This window comes from Hyperolius riggenbachi, chromosome 1, assembly GCF_040937935.1.
Source record: "Hyperolius riggenbachi isolate aHypRig1 chromosome 1, aHypRig1.pri, whole genome shotgun sequence".
Classification (NCBI taxonomy): domain Eukaryota; kingdom Metazoa; phylum Chordata; class Amphibia; order Anura; family Hyperoliidae; genus Hyperolius; species Hyperolius riggenbachi.
In genome coordinates this window covers 441,972,040-441,994,604 of record NC_090646.1, presented here as the reverse complement: position 1 = coordinate 441,994,604, position 22,565 = coordinate 441,972,040, and the positions used below count along the sequence as shown (strand labels likewise).

Genomic DNA, 22,565 nt, shown 5'->3' with positions numbered 1-22,565 from the left:
CCCGTGTCTGCGTAGGTTTGCTCCGGGCACTCCGGTTTCCTCCCACATCCCCAAAACACACAGATAAGTTAATTGCCTTACCCCTAAATTGGCCCTAGACTAGGATACACACACTATACACACAATAGATATATAGACATACGAGTATGGTAGGGATTAGAATGCGAGTCTCTCTAAGTGACAGTTAAGTGGCCAGACAGTATCTCAATGCTCTTCTCTGCGGAAGATGTTGGCACTACATAAATGCTATATAGTAACAATAAAAGGTAAATGACAACGTTTTTCGTCATTTTGACTGGTTATTATTGTAGGCATTACTAATCAACATACATTTTAACTGATACGGGGCTAAATATACTTTTTTTGTAAATAGACAGCTTACAATTCTCTTTCGAGAGTGGACAGATTCTATCTTGCCCAATACAAAATCCCTATGGCCAGAACCATATGGTTAGATAAATTGTATGGTAATGCATTGGAGAAGGGTAAAGTTGTCATCTTCTTTTAACTACTTAACAACCGCCTAACGCCGATAGGCGTCGGCAGGTCGCAGTGGTGTTTCCGTTCGAGTGGCCGTTCCATGTCAGTTCACGGAGGGTGTCTCCGTGAACAGCCTGCGAGCCTCCGATTGTGGCTCACAGGCTAATCCCCTGTGTTTACATCCATACGGCGCTGCTGCGCAGCAGCGCCGTAAAGGAGATCGGCGATCCTCGACCTCTGATTGGCCGGGGATCCCCGTCATCTGATAGGCTGAAGCCTATCAGAAGCAGCGCAGGACGGATCGCCGTCCCGTGCTGCCCAGAAAGAGGAGGGGGAGGGAGGGAGGGAAAGAGAGGGAGGCTGGGAATCGCTGCGGAGGGGGGCTTTGGGGAGCCCCCACCCCCCACCCCCCTGCTAGGCCACACAGAGCGGCGGCGATCAGACCCCCCCAGCAGGTCATCCTCCTAGTGGGGAAAAAAAGGGGGTGGGGGGGGGGGGGGGGGGAGTCTGATCGCCCTGCTGCTAATACGATCTGTGCTGGGGGCTGAAGAGCCCACGCAGCACAGCACAGGGAAAAATCCCCTGGTCGTCAAGTGGTTAAACAGTGAGGCCACAGACCAATAATAGGGTGGTCCATGGACAGATATAACAGACTGTATAGTTATTTTCCAAACTACAAAACAAAGGCAACATAATCTCTTCATTACCCAGGTTGGGAACTAAATTATGATCAAATGGAACAGACTGTAAAGTGACACCAGTATCTAGCAATCCTATCTGAGAAATTCTCTGTATAGTATAGTATAGTATAGTATAGTGTAAAGCAGTGCTTTTCAAGACCCATCTAATCAAGCACCCACTTATAAAAAATGGTTTATCATAATCTCTGTTGTAAAACCATCTCAGGTAACCATACAGCATAGCTAGTGAAACTTGTAACATGTTTGTAATGCTTGGATCAGAATAGATTCTGAATATTCTCTTCAAAGCAAACCTGCAAAGGAAAGGAGGGTAAAATACGGGTTCTTACCCAGTAGTGGGAAGGCTCCCCAGAGCCTCAGTGCCTCCACAAGACCTTCTTCTTTTGGTCATGCTCCTGGCCATGTACAATGCACATCCAGACTGGGCACTTATGCAAAGAGTGGAAAAACAGTGCGCAAGCTGGCTTTGTTCTTCTCGGCATGTGCGGACCTTGCTCATGCATGCCTAGTCTGAAAGCATTTGTACACCAGGGAAACATGGCCACAAGAAACATATGTGACGAGCTCTTGTTGAATAAATTTAGAGGGATCCAGGGCTGGAATAGTGGGCTGTAGGAGATCCCTGAAAGCCTTCCGACCATCTAGAGCTTTGCTACTACTGAGGTATCAATGTGTTTCAGGTACACTTTGTTATCTGTAGCTATCATGTCCCCCAGTCTTGATAAAAGGTGTTGCTGTACCTTGGAAAATGTATGCTAAAATGGTCTTTGAACCTGTCTACTTCTCAACTCTCACTGGACTCACGCTAAGACTTGTATTACTTAGGGTATATCATATCTTGCACTGATACAGATCTGTATTGTAGTGACCGACTTTTCACAGCCCTGTTTTCTGAATCACCAATTTGTTGGAAATTAAGAACCTTGGATTAACGATTTGCCTGCTGGCACCAGCTTCTATCTACAGTGCATATAAAAAGTGTACACACCCATGTTTTTATAAAGTTAAACAAATTACACCTCAATAATAATTTACAATTTTTCTCACTGTTAATGTGACCTATAATCTGTACAATACAAAATAAAACAAACAAATGTTAGGGGAAAAATAATAACATACACTATGCTGGTTGCATAAGTGTGCACACCCCCTGACTAAAGGCTCATACACACATCAGACTATAGTCTTTGGAAAATGAAAGATCACAGACCAATCTTTCCACCCTTCATGTAGTATGAGAGCCATACTCTACACAGTCTATTCTATGAAGCTGAACTCCCCATTAGACAGAAATATTTGCAAGATGCTGCTCACACAGATGCTGTAGACACAAAAGATCAGTATCTGCAAAAGATCTGTTCCTGCCAAAGATCCGTTCCTGCAAATTGCATTCATAGTCTATGAAATCTGTCTGATGGGGAGTTCAGCTCCATAGAATAGACTGTGTAGAGCATGGCTGTCATACTACATGGAAGGGGGTAAAATTGGTCTGTGATCTTTAATTTTCCAAAGACTATGGTCTGATGTGTGTATGAGCCTTAACACTTTATTGAAGCACCTTTTGGTTTAATTATAGCATTCTGTTCACATGGGTGCACACCTGCCATCAATCAGAGACCGATAAACCCCCCTGAATGTTCATGTGTCCTAGAAGGCATTTACTCGCTTGTTACAGCACAGGCCATGGCTTGCGGAAAGCTTACACATCAATCAGGAGTTCTTATTGTTGAAAGACATCAGACAAGAGAAGAGTACACAAAAAAATGTACACAGCATTGGATGCACCGTGGAACACAGAGAAGACTCATCAAAAATTGGAGGAAACATGGGACAACACTTATGTTCCAAAAAATTGCCTGTCCATCCAAAACTGGTGACAAGAAAAAACTGGTCAGAAAGGCTGCCAAAAGACCTACAGCAACACTGAAGGAGCTGCAGGAATGTGGAGCAGGTACAGGTTGTGTACCACATGTGACAACAATAACCACATTTATCAATATTTCTGGACTATGGGAGGAAGGATGCAAGACAGACGCTTATTCTGACATAAAAAAGGGCACATGAGTTATGATCTGATGAGATCAAAGTTGACATTTTTTGCCACAACTTCAAAAAAAGTTTTGTAAAAAACAACACTTTGCATCACCAAAAGAACACCATACAAATAAAGAAGCCTGGTGGTGGCAGTATCATGCTTTGGGGTTGCTTAGCTTCAGGTTTGGCTTTAGCCAAGGTGAAGGTAATTATGAACAGTTCCAAAGATTTTGCCTATAGATGTGCTCTGCTGCTAAGTTCTCTACTTACAGTGGTTTGCAAAATTATTCGGCCCCCTTGAAGTTTTCCACATTTTGTCACATTATTGCCACAAACATAAATCAATTTTATTGGAATTCCACGTGAAAGACCAATACAAAGTGGTGTACACATGAGAAGTGGAACGAAAATCATACATGATTACAAACATTTAAAAAAAAAAATTATAACTGCAAAGTGGGGTGTGCGTAATTATTCGGCCCCCTGAGTCAATACTTTGTAGAACCACTTTTTGCTGCAATTACAGCTGCCAGTCTTTTAGGGTATGTCTCTACCAACTTTGCACATCTAGAGACTGAAATCCTTGCCCATTCTTTGCAAAACAGCTCCAGCTCAGTCAGATTAGATGGACAGCGTTTGTGAACAGCAGTTTTCAGATCTTGCCACAGATTCTTGATTAGATTTAGATCTGGACTTTGACTGGGCCATTCTAACACATAGATATGTTTTGTTTTAAACCATTCCATTGTTGCCCTGGCTTTTGTTTAGGGTCATTGTCCTGCTGGAAGGTGAACCTTCGCCCCAGTCTCAAGTCTTTTGCAGACTCCAATAGGTTTTCTTCCAAGATTGCCCTGTATTTGGCTCCATCCATCTTCCCATCAACTCTGACCAGCTTTTCCTGTCCCTGCTGAAGAGAAGCACCCCCAGAGCATGATGCTGCCGCCACCACATTTGACAGTAGGGATGGTGTGTTCAGAGTGATGTGCAGTGTTAGTTTTCCGCCACAAATAGCGTTTTGCATTTTGGCCTCATCTGACCAGAGCACGTTCTTCCACATGGTTGCTGTGTCTCCCACATGGCTTGTGGCAAACTGCAAACAGGACTTCTTATGCTTTTCTGTTAACAATGGCTTTCTTCCATGCCACTCTTCCATAAAGGCCAACTTTGTGCAGTGCACGACCAATAGTTGTCCTAAGGACAGATTCCCCCACCTGAGCTGTAGATGTCTGCAGCACATCCAGAGTCACCATGGGCCTCTTGACTGCATTTCTGATCAGCTCTCTCCTGGTTCGGCCTGTGAGTTTAGGTGGACGGCCTTGTCTTGGTAGGTTTGTGCCATACTCCTTCCATTTCTGAATGATCGCTTGAACAGTGCTCCATGGGATGTTCCAAGGCTTTGGAAAGCTTTTTGTAGCCTAAGCCTGCTTTAAATTTCTCAACTTTATCCCTGACCTGTCTGGTGTATTTTTTGGACTTTATAGTGCTGTTGCTCACAATATTCTCTTAGGCCTCTTTCACACCAAGACGTTGCGTTTTAGGGGACGTTAAGATCGCATAACGTGCCCCTAACGCAACGCTTGGTGGTGTTGAAGTTGGACGTCAGATTAAGCCGCATTATGCAGCTCTTGGTGCGCTGTTTTCGTTCTATCTATACTGATAGACCAGCCACTCCAGGATAGTGATGGGAAGTCCGGATCTTTTCAAGGATTCGGATGATTCGAATCGGATCATTGAAAAGATCCGGATCTTTGAAACGAATCATTTGAATCATTTTACTAGGGAAGCAGACTTGGGGGTTAATGGACTAGCAGGACAGGACTTTCCCTGCACTGTACATTCTGTATGTTCATGTTTCTTCCAGACAGACATCCACTGTGAACAGAATCGTTCATTGTGATGATCCGGATGATTCGACTCACAAAAAAGATCTGGATCAAATGAACGATTCATTCATGATCCGGACAACACTATGAGTCCAAGTTATGTCACCACAGTGCAGTGAATATTAATTAGCCATGTAACTAGTCACTGAGCATGTGCAAGCAGTCTAACGCAGCTAAAGCCCAGTATTTATGCACAGCATACTGCACTTTCCCAGAACGTGCAACGTTACAATGTAACGCCACGTGGGCACTGTGAAGAGCCTATTGATTTTTCATTACTGTGCGGTGGGCTGCGTTACAGGCTGCTCTAAAGTGCGCCTGTAACGTCCCACTGTGAAAGCAGCCTTAGACAACCTCTGAGGCCGTCACAGAGCAGCTGTATTTGTACTGACATTAGATTACACACAGGTGCACTCTAGTTAGTTATTAGCACTCATCAGGCAATGTCTATGGGCAACTGACTGCACTCAGACCAAAGGGGGCTGAATAATTACGCACACCCCACTTTGCAGTTATTTGTAAAAAATGTGTGGAATCATGTATGATTTTCGTTCCACTTCTCACGTGTACACCACTTTGTATTGGCCTTTCATGTAGCATTCCAATAAAATTGATTCATGTTTTTGGCAGTATTATGACAAAATGAGGAAAACTTCAAAAGTGCCGAATACTTTTGCAAACCACTGTATAATCTACCCATCAAGCTTTACTTTAACTCATTTTTATTCACTTTTACTTATTGCATATGAAGTCACAGCTATTAGCAGTGTTGATGCTTTATCTTTGTAGGATGAAAATAAACAAGGGCATTTGGACTAAATGCAACAAAAAGTAGTGTAAACATGCCCTTACATATGATGAGTAATCATACTATGAGATTTAGCTTTGTATAAAAGGGTCCCCTTCTAGTGATTTGACATACCTTTCCTGAAAACTCATTGAAAAGTAGGCAGTAGACACAGTTTGTTCATTGCTGGCAGAGTGCACTAAGAGACCTTACCAGTCAGCACACATTGACAAAAACTTTTGTATGGTGTATAGCTATAACTAGCAGTACCACATGCATTTTCTTGTTGTATGTGGTCCAGTGTTAGTCCTGGAGAAAATCCAAAGACATAACAAAAGTGGTTTAGGTGATACCTTTAATGACTAACCTATACATTATTTCTCTGCAAGCTTTCAACACTTCATGCCTGAAGAAGAAACAATGATTTTAAAGGTTGAAAAGAAATCTTGTGCAGTTAGACATTAAAGGTTTTGTCTTCGGATGCATTTCCTTATAGCATTCCTGTTAACTACAGGGAAATGCTAACAAGCCACCATCTGTCAAGTAAGAGTGACTTCGCTGAAAAAAAAAGGTGGAGCAGGCAAGAGCTATAACATGAGCAAAGGACACCTAATTAGGTGTATGGCAGTAGCAGTCCAGCCCAGTACCCATCTTGTATTTTTTTTTTTCACGTCATGAGGGTGTCCCTATTATGGTTTTGTTCAAGTGGTGCCCAGCCCAGTCTAAAACTGAAGGGTTCATGGCTTAAGCACCATGTGTTTTTTAACAGATAGATGATTCACCTATTTGGAGGCAAATTACCTTACTGGGGTACTTTAAAGAAGTAGATACTCACCACTATTCCCTCTCTTGACTTTAAGGACAGCAGCATCATGGTTGTAATTTTCTCAAGATGATGAGCAATATTGTCTTCCATAACTTTCGAGAGGGCACCGAACAAATGGTAGCTGTAAAAGGTAAAATGCTGTGATTCAAACAAATTGTATAAACTAGAAAAAAAAAAAATCACGAAGATTACATTATGTGAAAGAACACTCAACTGCTGATCTCTCTTTCCCCTATAGTTGGTCTCATCAAATTGGCATATAGTTACAGATTGCCCAGCAAGCTTCTGGTGAACCAGAACCCCTAGGAGTGTGTAAGGCTGAAAGGGACCAAAAAGCCTCCTTACTAAGATATGAAAATCAGACGTTTGTCTTCTCAAAGGATAACCCAGGTGACGTAACATGATGAAATAGACATGGGTATGTACAGTGCCTAGCACACAAATAACTGTTGTGTTACTTTTTTTTCTTTCTCTGCCTGAAAGAGTTAAATATCAGGTGTGTAAGTGGCTGACTCAGTCCTGACTCAGACAGGAAGTGACTACAGTGCGACCCTCACTGATAAGAAATCCCAACTATAAAACACTTTCCTAGCAGAAAATGGCTTATGAGAGCAGGAAAGAGATAAAAAGGGTCAATAGTTCAGATTTTAGCTCTGGCATACTTCAATGATGTGTCATTGAGCAAAAACAATAAAACAGTTAAAACTTAAAAAAGTAGATTTAAACATAAAAATAAAATAAAACTGTGGACTATCTTAAAAAGTAATTTTTAGGAGAAGAAATCATTCGTTTATTTTCGCCTCTGGTGTCCTTTAAAACAGAAGGTATTTGTGATTATTCAGGTTGGAGTGCGCTCTGAGGTGTCCCAAAATGCATCACTGCAGATTCCTGTTGATTGGCATATAGAAGGCTGAATCTTTAGGTCAACTGAACATGGTCTCCATAAACCTTTGACTCACTCCCAGTATATTGCTTTTCACTGAACCCCATAAAGAAGACAGCTTTGTACTTTTAATAAGAAAGTTGGTGGCCAAGAAATGAGATACTCGGATAAAAAAAAAGAATGTATTATAAACCTTCCATACTTTACAAAAACATTTTATTGGTTTTTGCACCTGTCATTCTAATGGTGTCCATACATGGTACAATTGTAATTTTTTTTTTCCGAGTAGATAATTTCATTCAATTATAGATGGAATAAAAAGATTTTTCCAACACACCAGATGAGATTTTTATTAAAAAAAAAAAAAAAATTATATTTATATTATACTACTACTACTACTACTACTAATAATTATTATAATTGTTCATTTTTCTTGATAGAAAAAATTATTCTTTTCGACTCATTCGATTCAAACGTTTTGGTCAAATATGGGTAAAATCAAACGTTTTATTGTGCCGTGTATGGGCACCATTAGACAGACACCATTTCTTACTTCTCGTCTGGTTAGGAAGTGATGGATGGACATTTTTACAGATTGGGACATACAGCCATGATGTCAGTACCAGTACACCCTGGTACTGACATCACACTGTGGTGGGGGAGGGATGGTTAAACACAATATCAGTCATACAGAGCCTCCTGATGATCAACTTAAAAAATTGAAAAGATTTCTCATGGAAAAGGGGGCATCAGCTCCTCATTGGGATGAAGTTCAATCCTTGGTTGCAGTTTCTCTTTAAGCTGCAGTAGTGTCTGAATCAAACACTTAAATAAGCTTATCCAGTCAGACTTAAAGGGGTTCTGTGGGGGTTTGGCAAGGATAAAAACCGCCACTTACCTGGGGCTTCTATCAGCCCCCTGTAGCAGTAATGTCCCTCGCCCTCCTCCTCCGATCCGCCATTCTCCGCCGCCGATCACGCGCGGCACACCGTCCAACTGCGGCTGCGCGGTCGTGCTCACTCCCGTGTCACCAGAAGCTTACTGCGCAGGCGCAGTACAAGAAAACTTCGTACTGCGTCTGCGCAGTAAGCTTCTGATGAGGCGAACTGCAGAGTGCATTATTCGGCTGACGAATAATGCCCAGTGCCAGCGGCGGAGAACGGCAGATCGGAGGAGGACGGCGTGGGACATTACTGCTACAGGGGGCTGATAGAAGCCCCAGGTAAGTGGCGGTTTTTATCCTTGCCAAACCCCCACAGAACCCCTTTAAGTCAGAGCACCTGATCTGCATGCTTGCTCAGGGTCTATGACTAAAAGTATTAGACACAGGACCAAGAGGGCAGACAGGCAATGTTTATTGTTTAAATGGAAATACATATGGAAGCATCCATATCCCTCTCACCTCTGGTTCCCTTTAACCTGAATATGCATGAAATATGGGTTAGGTTTTTTATTTCAAAGTCAGTTACTTTGAAAAACCGTCTCGATTGTACACAATGAGACTTACGCACAACTCCTCACGTTTGGATCATCGATTCTGTCACACAAATTCAGTCCTAAGAGACAACAGTCTTCAGCCAGGGGTAAGAAAGACTCTTTCCCGAGAGTATAAACTAAAACGGCAAGAGTTTCTGGCAAAAGGGAATACAAAATCACTACATGAAAAAAAGCAACAGAATTCCAAATAGATGCTTTTGCTCATCTCCCCATAGCCTTACCTAGACACTGGAGCTGTATGGGTCTTCCCTCTTCACTAGTTTGTGTTAGGTGGACTTTCAATACCTCCATTACAGATGAGAAATATGGTCTTAATAATTCCTCTGCACCATTAGCTAGGAATGAGAAACATGAAAAAGTATAAAAAAAATGTTACAAATGTATACAAAGACAAACAGAGTCATAACTGTCTTGTAAAAATGCAAGAAATATAAACTGGAGAGAACCTGTCACCTGTAATAAAATAGTGCTCAGGACTAAACCAAGAGGCCAGTACATAACTTTTTCCAGTTTACAAATGTTCAGAGAGTACACAAGTGCGTAGAATATGTGAAAATGTAAAAAGAATAAAGAATCTCATTTACAGGCGAGCTGTCTACTTTGCTTTTTGTAAATGACTGAATCAATCGGTTTTCACTACCAGAAAGCATGAGTTTTAAAGGACAACTGTAACGAGAGGGATATGGAGGCTGGCATATTTATTTCCTTTTTAAGCAATACTAGTTGCCTGGCTATCTTGCTGATCCCATGTCTTCATAGACCCTGAACAAGCATACAGCATATCTGGCGTTTCTGGCATTACTGTCAAATCTGTCAAGACTAGCTGCGTATTTGTTTCTGGTGTTGTTCAGACACAACTGCAGCCAAATAGACAAGCAGGACTGCCAGGCAACTGGTATTGTTTAGAAAAAAAAATTAAATATGGCAGCCCCCATATCCTCACTTCAGTTGTCCTTTAAATATATACTGTAGTGGTAGACATGGTAAAGGAGAAAAAAAAAAAGAAACAAAAACACATTTACAACAATGCTCCGTTATAAATACACACACACACACACTACTGTGTAACAAGTGGGGCTTAGCACTAGAAGGTATAGAACAGGATGAAAATTCAGCCCTCTTATTTCAAACAACATGGCTAATGCAATGTTATATGCATAAACATACAAAAAGATCTTTAATAAGAATACATTTTTTGGTACTTGTGTATTATCCCGTCTAGCAGAACGGGCTCGGCAGACAGGCTAGAAAAGTGTGCCCTGTGCTTCTTGAGCAGCTGATTCACCACAGATCAGCTGCTCCGTTCCATTCAGCTTTCCTCACTGCGCAGTGTTGTAGCCCATCCCAAAGTCACAGCACTTGTCTGTGTAAGATGTGCGTAGAGGGGCTGTACAGCACACTGAATGCAGTGACCTCCGCTCCATAGACAGCAGCCGCTGATCCCCGCTTAGGTAAGCTCTCCCCTGGTGGGCTGTGATTAGGGGCGAGACCCTTTTATAGACAAGCTGTATGATAGCGGGCAGATTGCTGCAGGGCACAGCGCTGTACATAGCAGGGGGAGTGAGGTGGATCACCTTGTGCTGGTGCTCAGCAAGTCCTCTTCCCTGTAATGTGATTAGGCAGAGTTGGTATGCCGCTAGAATCCCTTGTAATTCCCCTCCTCCAGGCTGGAAGGCTTCATGCCTCTTTCATTATTGCTCTCTATTGTTCTGAGGTCTGATTGCTGACGGAAAAGCCAAGACAGCGCAGTGAGGAAAGCTGTGTGGAACGGGGCAGCTGATCTGTGGTGAATCAGCTGCTCAAGAAGCACAGTGCACACTTTTCCAGCCTGTCTAACTGCCGAGCCCGTTCTGCTAGACAGGATAATACACAAGTACCCATTTTTTTTTACTTTAATTTTATTTTGGAACAAGAATCTTAAGCCTAAAGTGTGTGAATTGAGCCTCACTGCACTTACATATACTTTCTGCCTTCGCATATATAGGGCATAACAACTAAATAGCAGTAAGGGCTGGAACCCCCTAGAGCACTTTTTGAGCGTTTAGGGAGTGTTTTAAATCGCTAGCACTTTCCCTAAACGCTCTGCCAATGAAAATAAATGTAACAAATTCCACAGTAGCGATTGCGGTTAGCAAAATTGCAATCGCAGGACATGCAGCATTTGGGGAGTGACTGCGCTTCAAAGTATAGAAGCGCTGGCAAATCGCTCATGAATCGCTACACATAGCAATTTGTGTGTGATTATAAATTACTGCAAACTGTAAAAAAAAATTATGATACACTGAAAGGACCAATCAGAATTAAAAGCACTAATCGCTCCACAACTGCTGGCAAAAAGCTTACACTTTTTACAATCGCTCCCAAAAGTGCCAGAAAACACTCATGAAATCGCTTACAAAACGCTAATTAAAAACACTAACGATTGAGCTAGCGATTTGTAGTGGGTTCCAGGCCTCAAACTGTTGTGCACAATCAGTGCACAGCAATTATACTGGTACTTATGTGTGTGTGGCACAATTAGCATGTCGTGTGTGGCACAATTAGCACAACCCACATTACCTCAGAAATACGCACGCTGTTAGCATACCATGCTACCTGCATAGAGTGTGTTACACAAGCAATGCATACATACCAAGGTAACGTGGGCTGCACCAATTGCACAATGCACACTACACAACTGTCTTGAGCACTATCATTATTATTAATTTTAACCACTTGAGGACTGCAGTAAAGACCAGGCTAATTATTGCTAAATTGGCCACTGCAGCTTTAAGGCCAAGCTGCAGGGCCGCACAACACAGCACACGAGTGATTTCCCCCCCCCCCCTTTTCCCCCCACCAACAGAGCTCTCTGTTGGTGGGGTCTGATCGCTCCACAGTTTATTTTTTTTATAAATATTTTATATTTTAATAAATGTTGCTTTTTTGTTTTTTTATTATTTTCCCCTGCTCCCTCCCCAGCCAATCAGGGTGATCAGCTGTCATAGGCTTCAGCCGGGCCCCGCAGCATGGATCAATGCTGTGCACAGATTGGCTCCTTCTCTTTCAAATTCTGGTGAGTGATGTCAGTCAGCGCCCGTGATAGTAACTGCTGACTACTTACTGGGTAGCTCTCGTCACTTGTTTCTGATTGATCATTGTTGCCATATCTGCCTGTCTAGTAACTACGCTTTTGCCTTGCCCTCTCCTGTACCTTACCTCGGAAATCTGCTAGACCTCACCGTATGACCCTGGCTTGTTAATCTATCATGGCTCTGTCTCATCCTTATCTGTACTACGTTTGGACCCTGCTGGATTTATGTGTATGACCCTGGCTTTTTAATCTACTACGTCTCTGGTTTATCCTTGTCTGCATCACGTTTGGAACTTTGTCCCTTGTGTATGACCCGGCTTGTCTTCTGGACTTCATTATATTCCCCTGCCTTGGAATTTGCATTCCCACAAGCACACCGTCATACCGCCTGGACTTGTTATCTCATCCTACCCCGGAATCTACATACCCATGAGCTCATCATCATAGGACTAACCATCTTCTGGACTCGGTCTTATTATCTGGCCCTGGAACCTGCATATCCAAAAGCAGTCCTCTCTGGACTTGCGTGCTTATAGTTCATTCGTCTGGATTGCTGCTGCTTCTAGAACTCAGGTGACTATTACTACTTGTTACTCATTACTTCTTGTGCCCTGCTATATGTTTTGCAGAAGGATTGTTCATATAATCTCTGAGCTTCACAATGTATGCGGTATCTGCTTACAAAGAGTTAGTGTGTGTGGTTAGGTCACTCTTTGGAAGTGTTAGCAAGTCGAAATTCCTTGTCTGTCTGGTCCCTGCTTCAAAAGTCGGTGTCGAGGCCAAAACTGTACCATGTAGATAGGTGCCACATCCCTGTCCTTATTCAAAGAGGAATGATTTACGATTTGTTTCTGCCCTGCCCACAAATTACTTTCTCACACATCATACGAGGACAACTGAAAGATTTTTCAACTACAGAGAAAGGATCTAAAGAGAAGGACCCTTACTTTATTTTTATTCCTGTTCTTGGATGCTTACACCCACCATTCAGAATGAGCTCTTCCTGGCTGTAATCTCGGTTTATGTTAGAACTGCATGAAGCAGAGAGCGACACAAGAGCGGGGCTGCAGCTGAAGAGTTATTCATACACGAATTTGATGCTAAATCTCTGCTTTCTGCCATTTTGAAGAGATTCCAGTCACAGGATTACAGCCAGTAAGGACTGTTTCTGTATGCTGGATATGTTGGGCACAGTCCTCCATAGTAATGCCCACAGTGAAAACTGTTCTCTGTAAATGTCATTTTCTTCACTTAAATAAAAAGATGAAAAAAAGCCTTTGTATTGCTATTTGCTAGTAATTACTGGAAATATATATGGCATATAGAATTTTAGGTAACAACTTTCATAGTTGTCCTTTAAAGGGAACCTAAACTGAGAGGGTAATGGAGGTTTCCTTTTAAACAATACCAGTTGCCTGGCAGTAGTGGTTGAATCACACGCCTGAAACAAGCATGCAGCTAATCCAGTCTGACTTCAGTCAGAGCACCTGGTCTGCATGCTTGTTGAGGGGCTGTGGCTAAAAGTATTAAAGACTCGGGATCAGCAGGAGAGTCAGGCAACTGGTATTATTTTAAAAGGAAAAATCCATATCCTTCTCAGTTTAGGTTCCCTTTAAGCTAAATACTAACTTTCAATAAATGTGGGCCAGAAAGACCATTTCAGAAACAAGCTTTGTACAGACATACTGTTTGGCTGCCAGTTCTGTCACAGGGAAAGGGGAGCGAGGGGAAGACAAGCAAGAGCTGGCCCACTGCAGGGTCTACAACAGAAGAGCAATAGAACACCACAACTTTGAGTGACACATGTACTCGCGCTAGGTTTCCATGTGATCTTCCCACGTAAGATCTTTCCTGCCATTTACAATCTAATGTGAGTATTTCTATTTATTTTTTTAACATGTTGTCCAGAGATCCTCAAAGTTTTCTTACTGCAGGTTCCCTCTGAAGCATAATAATATTGGAAACTCACTGATAAAGTATACATACTGAAGCCAGAAAAAGAAAATGTAAAAGGAAGCTAGTTTATGGTCACTCACCAATAGCACCAAGAGCACTTACTGACAGCTCCTTTAACCTGGCGCTAGTAGAGCTGCTCAGAGATCCCAGTATTCTCTCCACCAGAATGGGTAGATATGGTTCAATCCTGCTACCTGTTACATAGGAAAAAAAAACTACTTTAGATTAACTATTAGTATTATGCACTCACTATGATTCAAAAACCTACACAGGCATGATATATATTGGTGGTTATGCTTGTTAGTACCTTCACATAGCGGTAATCATTAGAATCATTAATAGCTCCTTGTTCGCTCAGGACCCTTTCACACTGGTGCGTTGTGTTGGCTTATTTTACCGCAGGCCAATGCTACACCAATGAAAGTCTATGGGGCCTTTCCTACCTGTCCATTGTGATACACCGGAAGTGACATTTTTATCGCACGGCCGACGCTGGACCATCCGAGTGTTGGTGGCTGGCTTACGGGTACACAGATTTTTCACAAAAAAAATTCACGTGTTTGTGTTGCTGCGCATGCGTGGCAGCATATTTTTTCAATACACTTCTCACAATGTGTATTTCTGCCATAGGAAGTGAGCACAAGAGAGCCTCACTTCCTGCTTGGCTTTCAGCCAGGAAGGGATTAACACGTATTAACGTGGAAATCCCAAAGGCTATTATTAGCATTGCGGAGCGATGCGATGATCCAATCGCATTGCACCACAACCGCAGGTTGGCAGCGTGAAACCGGCCTCAGCTTTCTCAGATCAGAGGCTGCAGATCTCCATTTCTCAGGAAGCAAGTTTAGCCCGTTTTACATGTACGCTGTACAAACCATACAGGATCAGCTTCCAGCTCAAGCATTTACCTATATACTGAGTGCTAGGCAAGATTCAGAACAGGTGCAACAGACTTTGGGAGTCTGTTGATATTCTGCTGTATCAAAAGTCAGTTGTCCCCCTTGTAACATTATTCTATGCTGCTATAAAAGGATTAGTGGACAAACACCATGCAGCACGCAAAAGAGCAGCGTTATTAACTCAAATGCAAGCAGTTGGTTTGGACTGGCAGAAACCTCTTAGTATTTTGCTATTCCATTTGGCTACAAGGAGTGGAAGTTTGAGGAACACCACAGTCTGGTTTACCTGCCTATGTTTTTACCTCTAGTAAAAATAAATGAAGAAAAAAATAGAATTGCTATACACAATCATTGCAGCTGTGTGACGTGACAATGCCAACAAAGATTATCTATTTGCTCTGCTGTTTGGCATTAGGCATGGTTAAAGGGACTCAGAGCTGACAAAAGTAAAAAGATGTTATACATACCTGGGGGTTCTTCCAGCTACGAGAACCGGGTCCCGTCACTTACGTCATCACGGCCAGCTACGCAGGAGATGTCCGCCCTCTACGTATCTCTCCAGCGGCTGCTGGAAAGATACGTAAACAGCGCACTTCTCCTATGCTAGACTGGCTCTGACTGACGGAAGTGCGGGGACCTGGTAACGGAGCTGCAGACTTCGGAGGATGGCAGCGTGGGAGCAATCCAGGTGGATGGGGCTGGGGGAAGCCCCAGGTATGCATAAAAAAAAATGTACTTTTCAGCTCTGGTACACTTTAAACCTTGCTATAAACCTAAGGCTCAACACACACCATACAATCTTGGTTGTTCAATCTTACCACTTTCATGTAGTATAAGAGCTTATCCAATCAATCATTCAAGGGATTTTCAATCTGTTGGCCCTTATACTACATAGATTTGGTAAATCTGTACAACCAAGATTGTATGGTGTGTGTTGAGCTTAAGAGTGATTTATTTTTTATATTTTTTCATGAAAACTGAAAAATAAATAAATCAATACATAGAAAGCAGATTATCATGTCTTTCCACAATCCAACAGTTGCTAGTGTACCTGGTAGCCAATTAAGACAATGGAGAAAGTTCAACGGCTGCCATCAAAGCAAAAATGTTCAGTGGGTATGGAAAATAAATCACACACACACACACACACACACACACACACACACACACACACACACACACACACACACACACACACACACACACACACACACACACACACACACACACACACACACACACACACACACACACACACACACACCTTATTTTTCTGAAATGAAGACACAACAATGAGTTTCCATATTTACTCAGAACTTATAATAGCCAAGTGGATAATATAATAGCAAAAGTTCTGGTTTTGATTTTTTGGTCCTAAATCACTGAGGCGGATGAGGGATTATCCTGCCTTCTAAAAATACTTCGAAAAGCAGCAAAGTGTAATTAATCACCTTGCCCATTGCGCCCAAAGGTAAGTGGCTTTCACCTGTGATCGACTATAACCATCATAAGTTCAACATAAAAAAAGATATTTAGAAGCGTTCCAGTGCTTGGAACTGCTACTATCAACCACGGGTGGCAAGGCACTGTCAAAAGATCTCTGGGATAAGTTATGGACAGGCACAAGTCAGAAGATGGATACAGAAATATCTCAAAGGCTTTTTCCTGCGAGACTGCTCCAGACAAGTCCTGAGGCAATTACCTGGTCACTGGGACCAGAAGACATGGCTAAACTGACACAATTACAAAATTCTTTTTTCTATAGTAACTGCTGTGTAATGGGAACATAATTGCCTACAGGTTTACTTTAATTGCGCAAAAAGTGGGATCAGCGCATCACCAGGCCGCTTCCGAATGGCCTCCGATGAGAGATGCGCTGAGCCCCCCCAGAGACTGCAAACTCACCTTGAACCCAAACAGAGGCTCTGCATATACACCAAAAGCAAAGCTGTTAAGTGGGAGCGGCTGACCAAAAATGAATTAAATTAGTACATAGCAAGGAAATGAACAGCGCTACCCAAAAACAGATGAATGCCTACCTGCAAAAGAGTGCAAACCCCATTAATGGGATAAAATACACACTGAGCATACACATGACCTGTCTACCACTGGAGGATGTTGGTTTCCTGTAACAGCTTGCATGCAACTTGTTAAGTACTCATCCCTCCCACTGCGAAGAAGTCAATCCTCCATTGGAGGGGACCTAACACTAACTAAATCCTACCTATGCATATGCATAGCCTGGGCGCGCTACCAAGTAAAATTGAAAATTGCGCAAAAAGTGGGATCAGCGCATCACCAGGCCGCCTCCGAATGGCCTTCGATCAGAGATGTGCTGAGCCCCCCCAGAGACTGCAAACGCACCTTGAACCCAAACAGATCAGGGGCGCCTCTAGCCATTTTGTCACTCCAGGCAAGAAAACCTGTGGCGCCCCCCCCCATGAAAATAATCTTAATGTACCCCTGACCCAGACCTTGGTCCCGATATTGTTAATATCGTTTTCATTATTGGTGCTGTGTGACTAGCACACAGCACCATCCTCACCCTCCTGTGCCCCCTGTAGACCCCATTCTGCTCAGTCGTAATCGTCGACTGAGCAGAACGTCAAATATGGACAGGGAGAAAGTGGCAGTTCCTTGTCCCCTCTGCCCATCCATAATGCAGCCCCTCCACCTGACTCTCTAGTTCCGCTCATGAAACACTGCATGCAGCGGGCCGCGGAGCTGCGCTGTGTGTGGACGTGATTATTGAGGTCGGATAGCCTTCCAACCTTAATCACCACAAGATCACACACAGCGCAGCTCCCCTGCGCGCTGTCTGCAGCAGATCATAATGGGAACTAAAGCGGCAGGCGGAAGGGGCCGAGTTGAGCACGGGCACAGGGAGGAAGAACTGACACTTCCTCCCTGCCCATATGTGATGTCAGAACGGGGGCCGCAGGGAGTGCTGGAGGTGGGAGGATGACGCTGTTTGCTAGTCACACAGCACCAGGGAGGAAAACATATTATAAATACTGGCGTCAGGGGTACATTAATGCAGCAATGTTTCACCATAAAATAATCATAATGCTGCAATGTTTCAACAGAAAATAATCTTAATGCAGCAATCTTTCACCAAAAAATAATGCTAACGTGCAGTATACGCAGGGGCGGACTGACCATTAGGGCACTCGGGCACGGACCGAGGGCCCGTGGTCAGGGGGGGCCCGCCACCCGCAAGAGAACCCTGAGCAGGAGGGGAGACAGCCAGTAAAGGAGGGCGATGGGCATAGCAGCGGAGAAGGGGGGAAGTTTCCCCCCCCTTCTCTCACCTTGGGGCCCCCCTTCCTGGCTCTCCCCTCCGTAATCTGCATAGTGCAAAGTAAACAGCTGGAAGCGGCTGACAGCGGGTGGAGATTTACCGCTGTTCAGCCATTGGAGGGATCGCTGATCTGTGTGCAGCTAGTGTGGGCTTGAGAAGCCCAGACTAGCGGCTCACAGATCAGCGCTCCCTCCGGTGGCTGAACAGCGGTAAGTTTCCGCCCGCTGTCAGCCGCTTCCAGCTGTTTGCACTTTGCAGATTACGGAGGGGAGAGCCAGGAAGGGGGGGCCCAAGGTGCTATGCAAATCGCCCTCCTTCACTGGCTGTCTCCCCTCCTAAAGAAACTACAAGCCTGGCTGCATATACTGGGGGCACTTACAGACCTGGCTATACTGGGGGCACCTATACACCTGGCTGCATATACTGGGGGCACCTATACACCTGACTACATATACTGGGGGCACTTATAGACCTAGCTACATATACTGGGGGCACCTATACACCTGGCTGCATATACTGGGGGCACCTATACACCTGGCTGCATATACTGGGGAGACCTATACACCTGGCTACATATACTGGGGGCACCTATACACCTGGTTGCATATACTGGGGAGACCTATATACCTGGCTATACTGGGGGCACCTATATACCTGACTGCATATACTGGGGAGACCTATACACCTGGCTACATATACTGGGGGCACCTATACACCTGGCTGCATATACTGGGGGCACCTATATACCTGGCTATACTGGGGGCACCTATATACCTGGCTGCATATACTGGGGAGACCTATACACCTGGCTATACTGGGGAGACCTATACACCTGGCTGCATATACTGGGGGCACCTATACACCTGGCTGCATATACTGGGGAGACCTATACACCTGACTACATATACTAGGGGCACTTATAGACCTAGCTACATATACTGGGGGCACCTATACACCTGGCTGCATATACTGGGGGCACCTATACACCTGGCTGCATATACTGGGGAGACCTATACACCTGGCTACATATACTGGGGGCACCTATAAACCTGGCTGCATATACTGGGGGCACCTATATACCTGGCTGCATATACTGGGGGCACCTATATATCTGGCTGCATATACTGGGGGCACCTATACACCTGGCTGCATATACTGGGGAGACCTATACACCTGGCTGCATATACTGGGGCACCTATACACCTGGCTGCATATACTGGGGGCACTTATACACCTGACTACATATACTGGGGGCTCTTATAGACCTAGCTACATATACTGGGGGCACCTATAAACCTGGCTGTATATACTGGGGGCACCTATAGACCTGACTGTATATACTGGGGACACCTATAGACCTGGCTATACTGGGGACACCTATAGACCTGGCTATACTGGGGACACCTATACACCTGGCTACATATACTGGGGACACCTAAAGACCTGGCTATCTATACAGGAGACACCTATAGACCTGGCTATCTGTACTGGGGACACCTATAGGCCTGGCTACCTATTCTGGAGACACCTGTAGACCTGGCTACCTATACTGGGGAAACTTATAGACCTGGCTATCTTAACTGGGGACATCTATAGACCTGGCTATCTTAAATGGGGACATCTATAGACCTGGTTATCTATTCTGGGGACACCTGTAGATTAGGCTACTTATACTGGGGACACCTATAGACCTGGATACCTGCACTGGGAAAACCTATAGACCTGGATACTTCCACTGGGGATACCTTTTGACCTGGTTACCTATACTGGGGGCACCTATTTTGGGGGAACTGCTGCCAGATTAACTATTTTTGGGAAACTGCTGCTGCCAGATTAAGTGTACTTTGAGAAACAGCTGCCAGATTATGTGTATTTTTGGGGAACCGCTGCCAGATTGTGTATAATGGGGGAACTGCTGCTTCCAGATTCTGTATATTTTGGGGGAACCACTGCTGCTACATGTATTTTTGGTGATCCGCTGCCAAATTATGTGTATTTGGGGGAACCGCTGCTGCCAGATAACGTCTATTTTGGGGGAACGACTGCCATATTATCTGTATTTTGGAGGAACCTCTGCCAAATTGCATGGATTTTTGGTGAAATGCTGTCAGATTACATGTATTTTGGGGGGAAACACTATGGCAGAGTTCAAACTTCCCCGGCAGACCTTTTACACCACTGCTAAGGTCATGTATATTTTGCCCCACCCATGACCACGCCTACATTCTGTTGCGTGACCACACCCATTTTTTGGCGCGCCACGCTACGCGCGGCGCAGGGGTTTTTGTCAGTGTACAATATAACATATTTACTGTTGTCAATAAATTATTATATCTTAGTCTGTAAAAATATAACGTGAAAGGTGGGAAACACTGGTATGGGGGCCCCATAATCTCCTATTGCCCGGGGGCCCCATGAGTTGTCAGTCCGCCCCTGAGTATACGTTACCTGTCTGTGTCCACCAATGGCTCAGTCTCCACACTGCCTCACATACACACGCCCCGGGTGGTTACCAGCGTATATGTGCGAGCCTGTGTGATGTCACATACACACGCACGTATACGCCGGCAACCATGTAGGGCACATGTATGTGAGGCAGAGCAGAGACGGACACTGCCAGGTAACCTCTACTGCACAGGGCACCTGGGGGCACACTTTACATTAGGGGATAGCGTCGGGCGGTCAGATGCGGCATCACAGGTCCAATTCCTGATCAGTTTCAGCATGAAATTGATCGGGAATCAGACTGTGGTGTATGGGCAGCTGACAGATCTCTCTCTCTGATCAGATTCGTGCAGAGAGAAATCTGTCTCTTGGTTGATCTGCCTATCATGGCTAGATGTATGGGCACCCAGAGAAAAGTCCTAGATAATTGCTCTTACTTTGTGTGCCCTTGTTCATCTCCAACTGTCAGCATGTATGCAGCTGTATATTGCGTCTCTTCCCCCCCCCCCCCCCCCCCAGCACGTGACATCAGCAAGGGTTTTTTATCAGGAGTGACAATCTGGCAGCAGCAGAGCTGAAAAGAGCAGGGGTCAGGGGATGTGTGTCAGTCTCCAGACAGGCAGCTGTGCACTGTGAGCTGCTCAGAGCTGTGTGTTACCAGCATCATTCTGCTCACGTTACAATGCCGATATACACAGCTCTGGGCTCACACAGTGCACAGCTGCCTCGTCCTCCTCTCTCCTCTACACTGATTAGCATTGCTGCACTGATCCCAGTCTCCCCCCTGCAGCTCACCTCTGCCTGCTCGAAACATGGGGACACAGGAGAAGCTTCAATGGGTCGGACAGCGGCAAGCCCAGGGACCCGAACTTCTGGCTGGCGGGGGGGCGGAGTTAGAAGCAGCACCGCACGCAGTAAACAAATCGTGCGGATGCTGCTAGGAGAGGGGCGGGATAGGAGATTAGGAGGAGGTGGAGTGGGTGGGACTCTATTGATTTCCTGGCTGCAAGTCTATTGGCTGGGCCTGTGCGGGGGGCGTGGATACAGGCGGCAGAGCACGTGGTGTAAATATACCACGATCAGAGCAGCCACAGCTGATTGCAATGGCGCCGATCAGTCGCATTCTGCCCCGCAGCAGCGCGCCCACCTCCCTTCATGCCGCTTCCAGCAGCTGCCTTTAGTGCCAGTGGCTTTAGGCGCCCCTGGCTCTGCATATACACCAAAAGCAAAGCTGTTAAGTGGGAGCGGCTGACCAAAAATGAATTAAATTAGTACATAGCAAGCAAATGAACAGCGCTACCCAAAAACAGATGAGTGCCTACCTGCAAAAGAGTGCAAGCCCCACTTATGGGATAAAATACACACTGAGCATACACATAACCTGTCTACCACTGGAGGATGTTGGTTTCCTGTAACAGCTTGCATGCAACTTGTTAAGTACTTGTCCCTCCCACTGCTCAGTGTGTATTTTATCCCATAAGTGGGGCTTGCACTCTTTTGCAGGTAGGCACTCATCTGTTTTTGGGTAGCGCTATTCATTTTTCTTGCTATGTACTAATTTAATTCATTTTTGGTCAGCCGCTCCCACTTAACAGCTTTGCTTTTGGTGTATATGCAGAGCCTCTGTTTGGGTTCAAGGTGCGTTTGCAGTCTCTTGGGGGGCTCAGCGCATTTCTGATCTGAGTCCATTCGGAGGCGGCCTGGTGATGCGCTGATCCCACTTTTTGCGCAATTTTCAATTTTACTTGGTAGCCCGCCCAGGCTATGCATATGCATAGGTAGGATTTAGTTAGTGTTAGG

The 22,565-nt window shown here is 44.6% G+C and overlaps 1 protein-coding gene across 1 annotated transcript in view; it reads right to left on the bottom strand.

The window, feature by feature from the left end:
• IPO4 (importin 4) overlaps window positions 1-22,565 on the bottom strand; it is a 150,385-nt gene that overhangs the window by 84,796 nt on the left and 43,024 nt on the right. The window contains exons 15-18 of the mRNA XM_068238106.1: window positions 14,201-14,314; window positions 9,313-9,426; window positions 9,102-9,225; window positions 6,721-6,832 (exon numbers count right to left, since the gene is read on the bottom strand). Of these exons, the coding sequence (XP_068094207.1) occupies window positions 6,721-6,832; window positions 9,102-9,225; window positions 9,313-9,426; window positions 14,201-14,314 (464 nt within the window). The remainder of the gene's footprint in view (window positions 1-6,720; window positions 6,833-9,101; window positions 9,226-9,312; window positions 9,427-14,200; window positions 14,315-22,565) is intronic.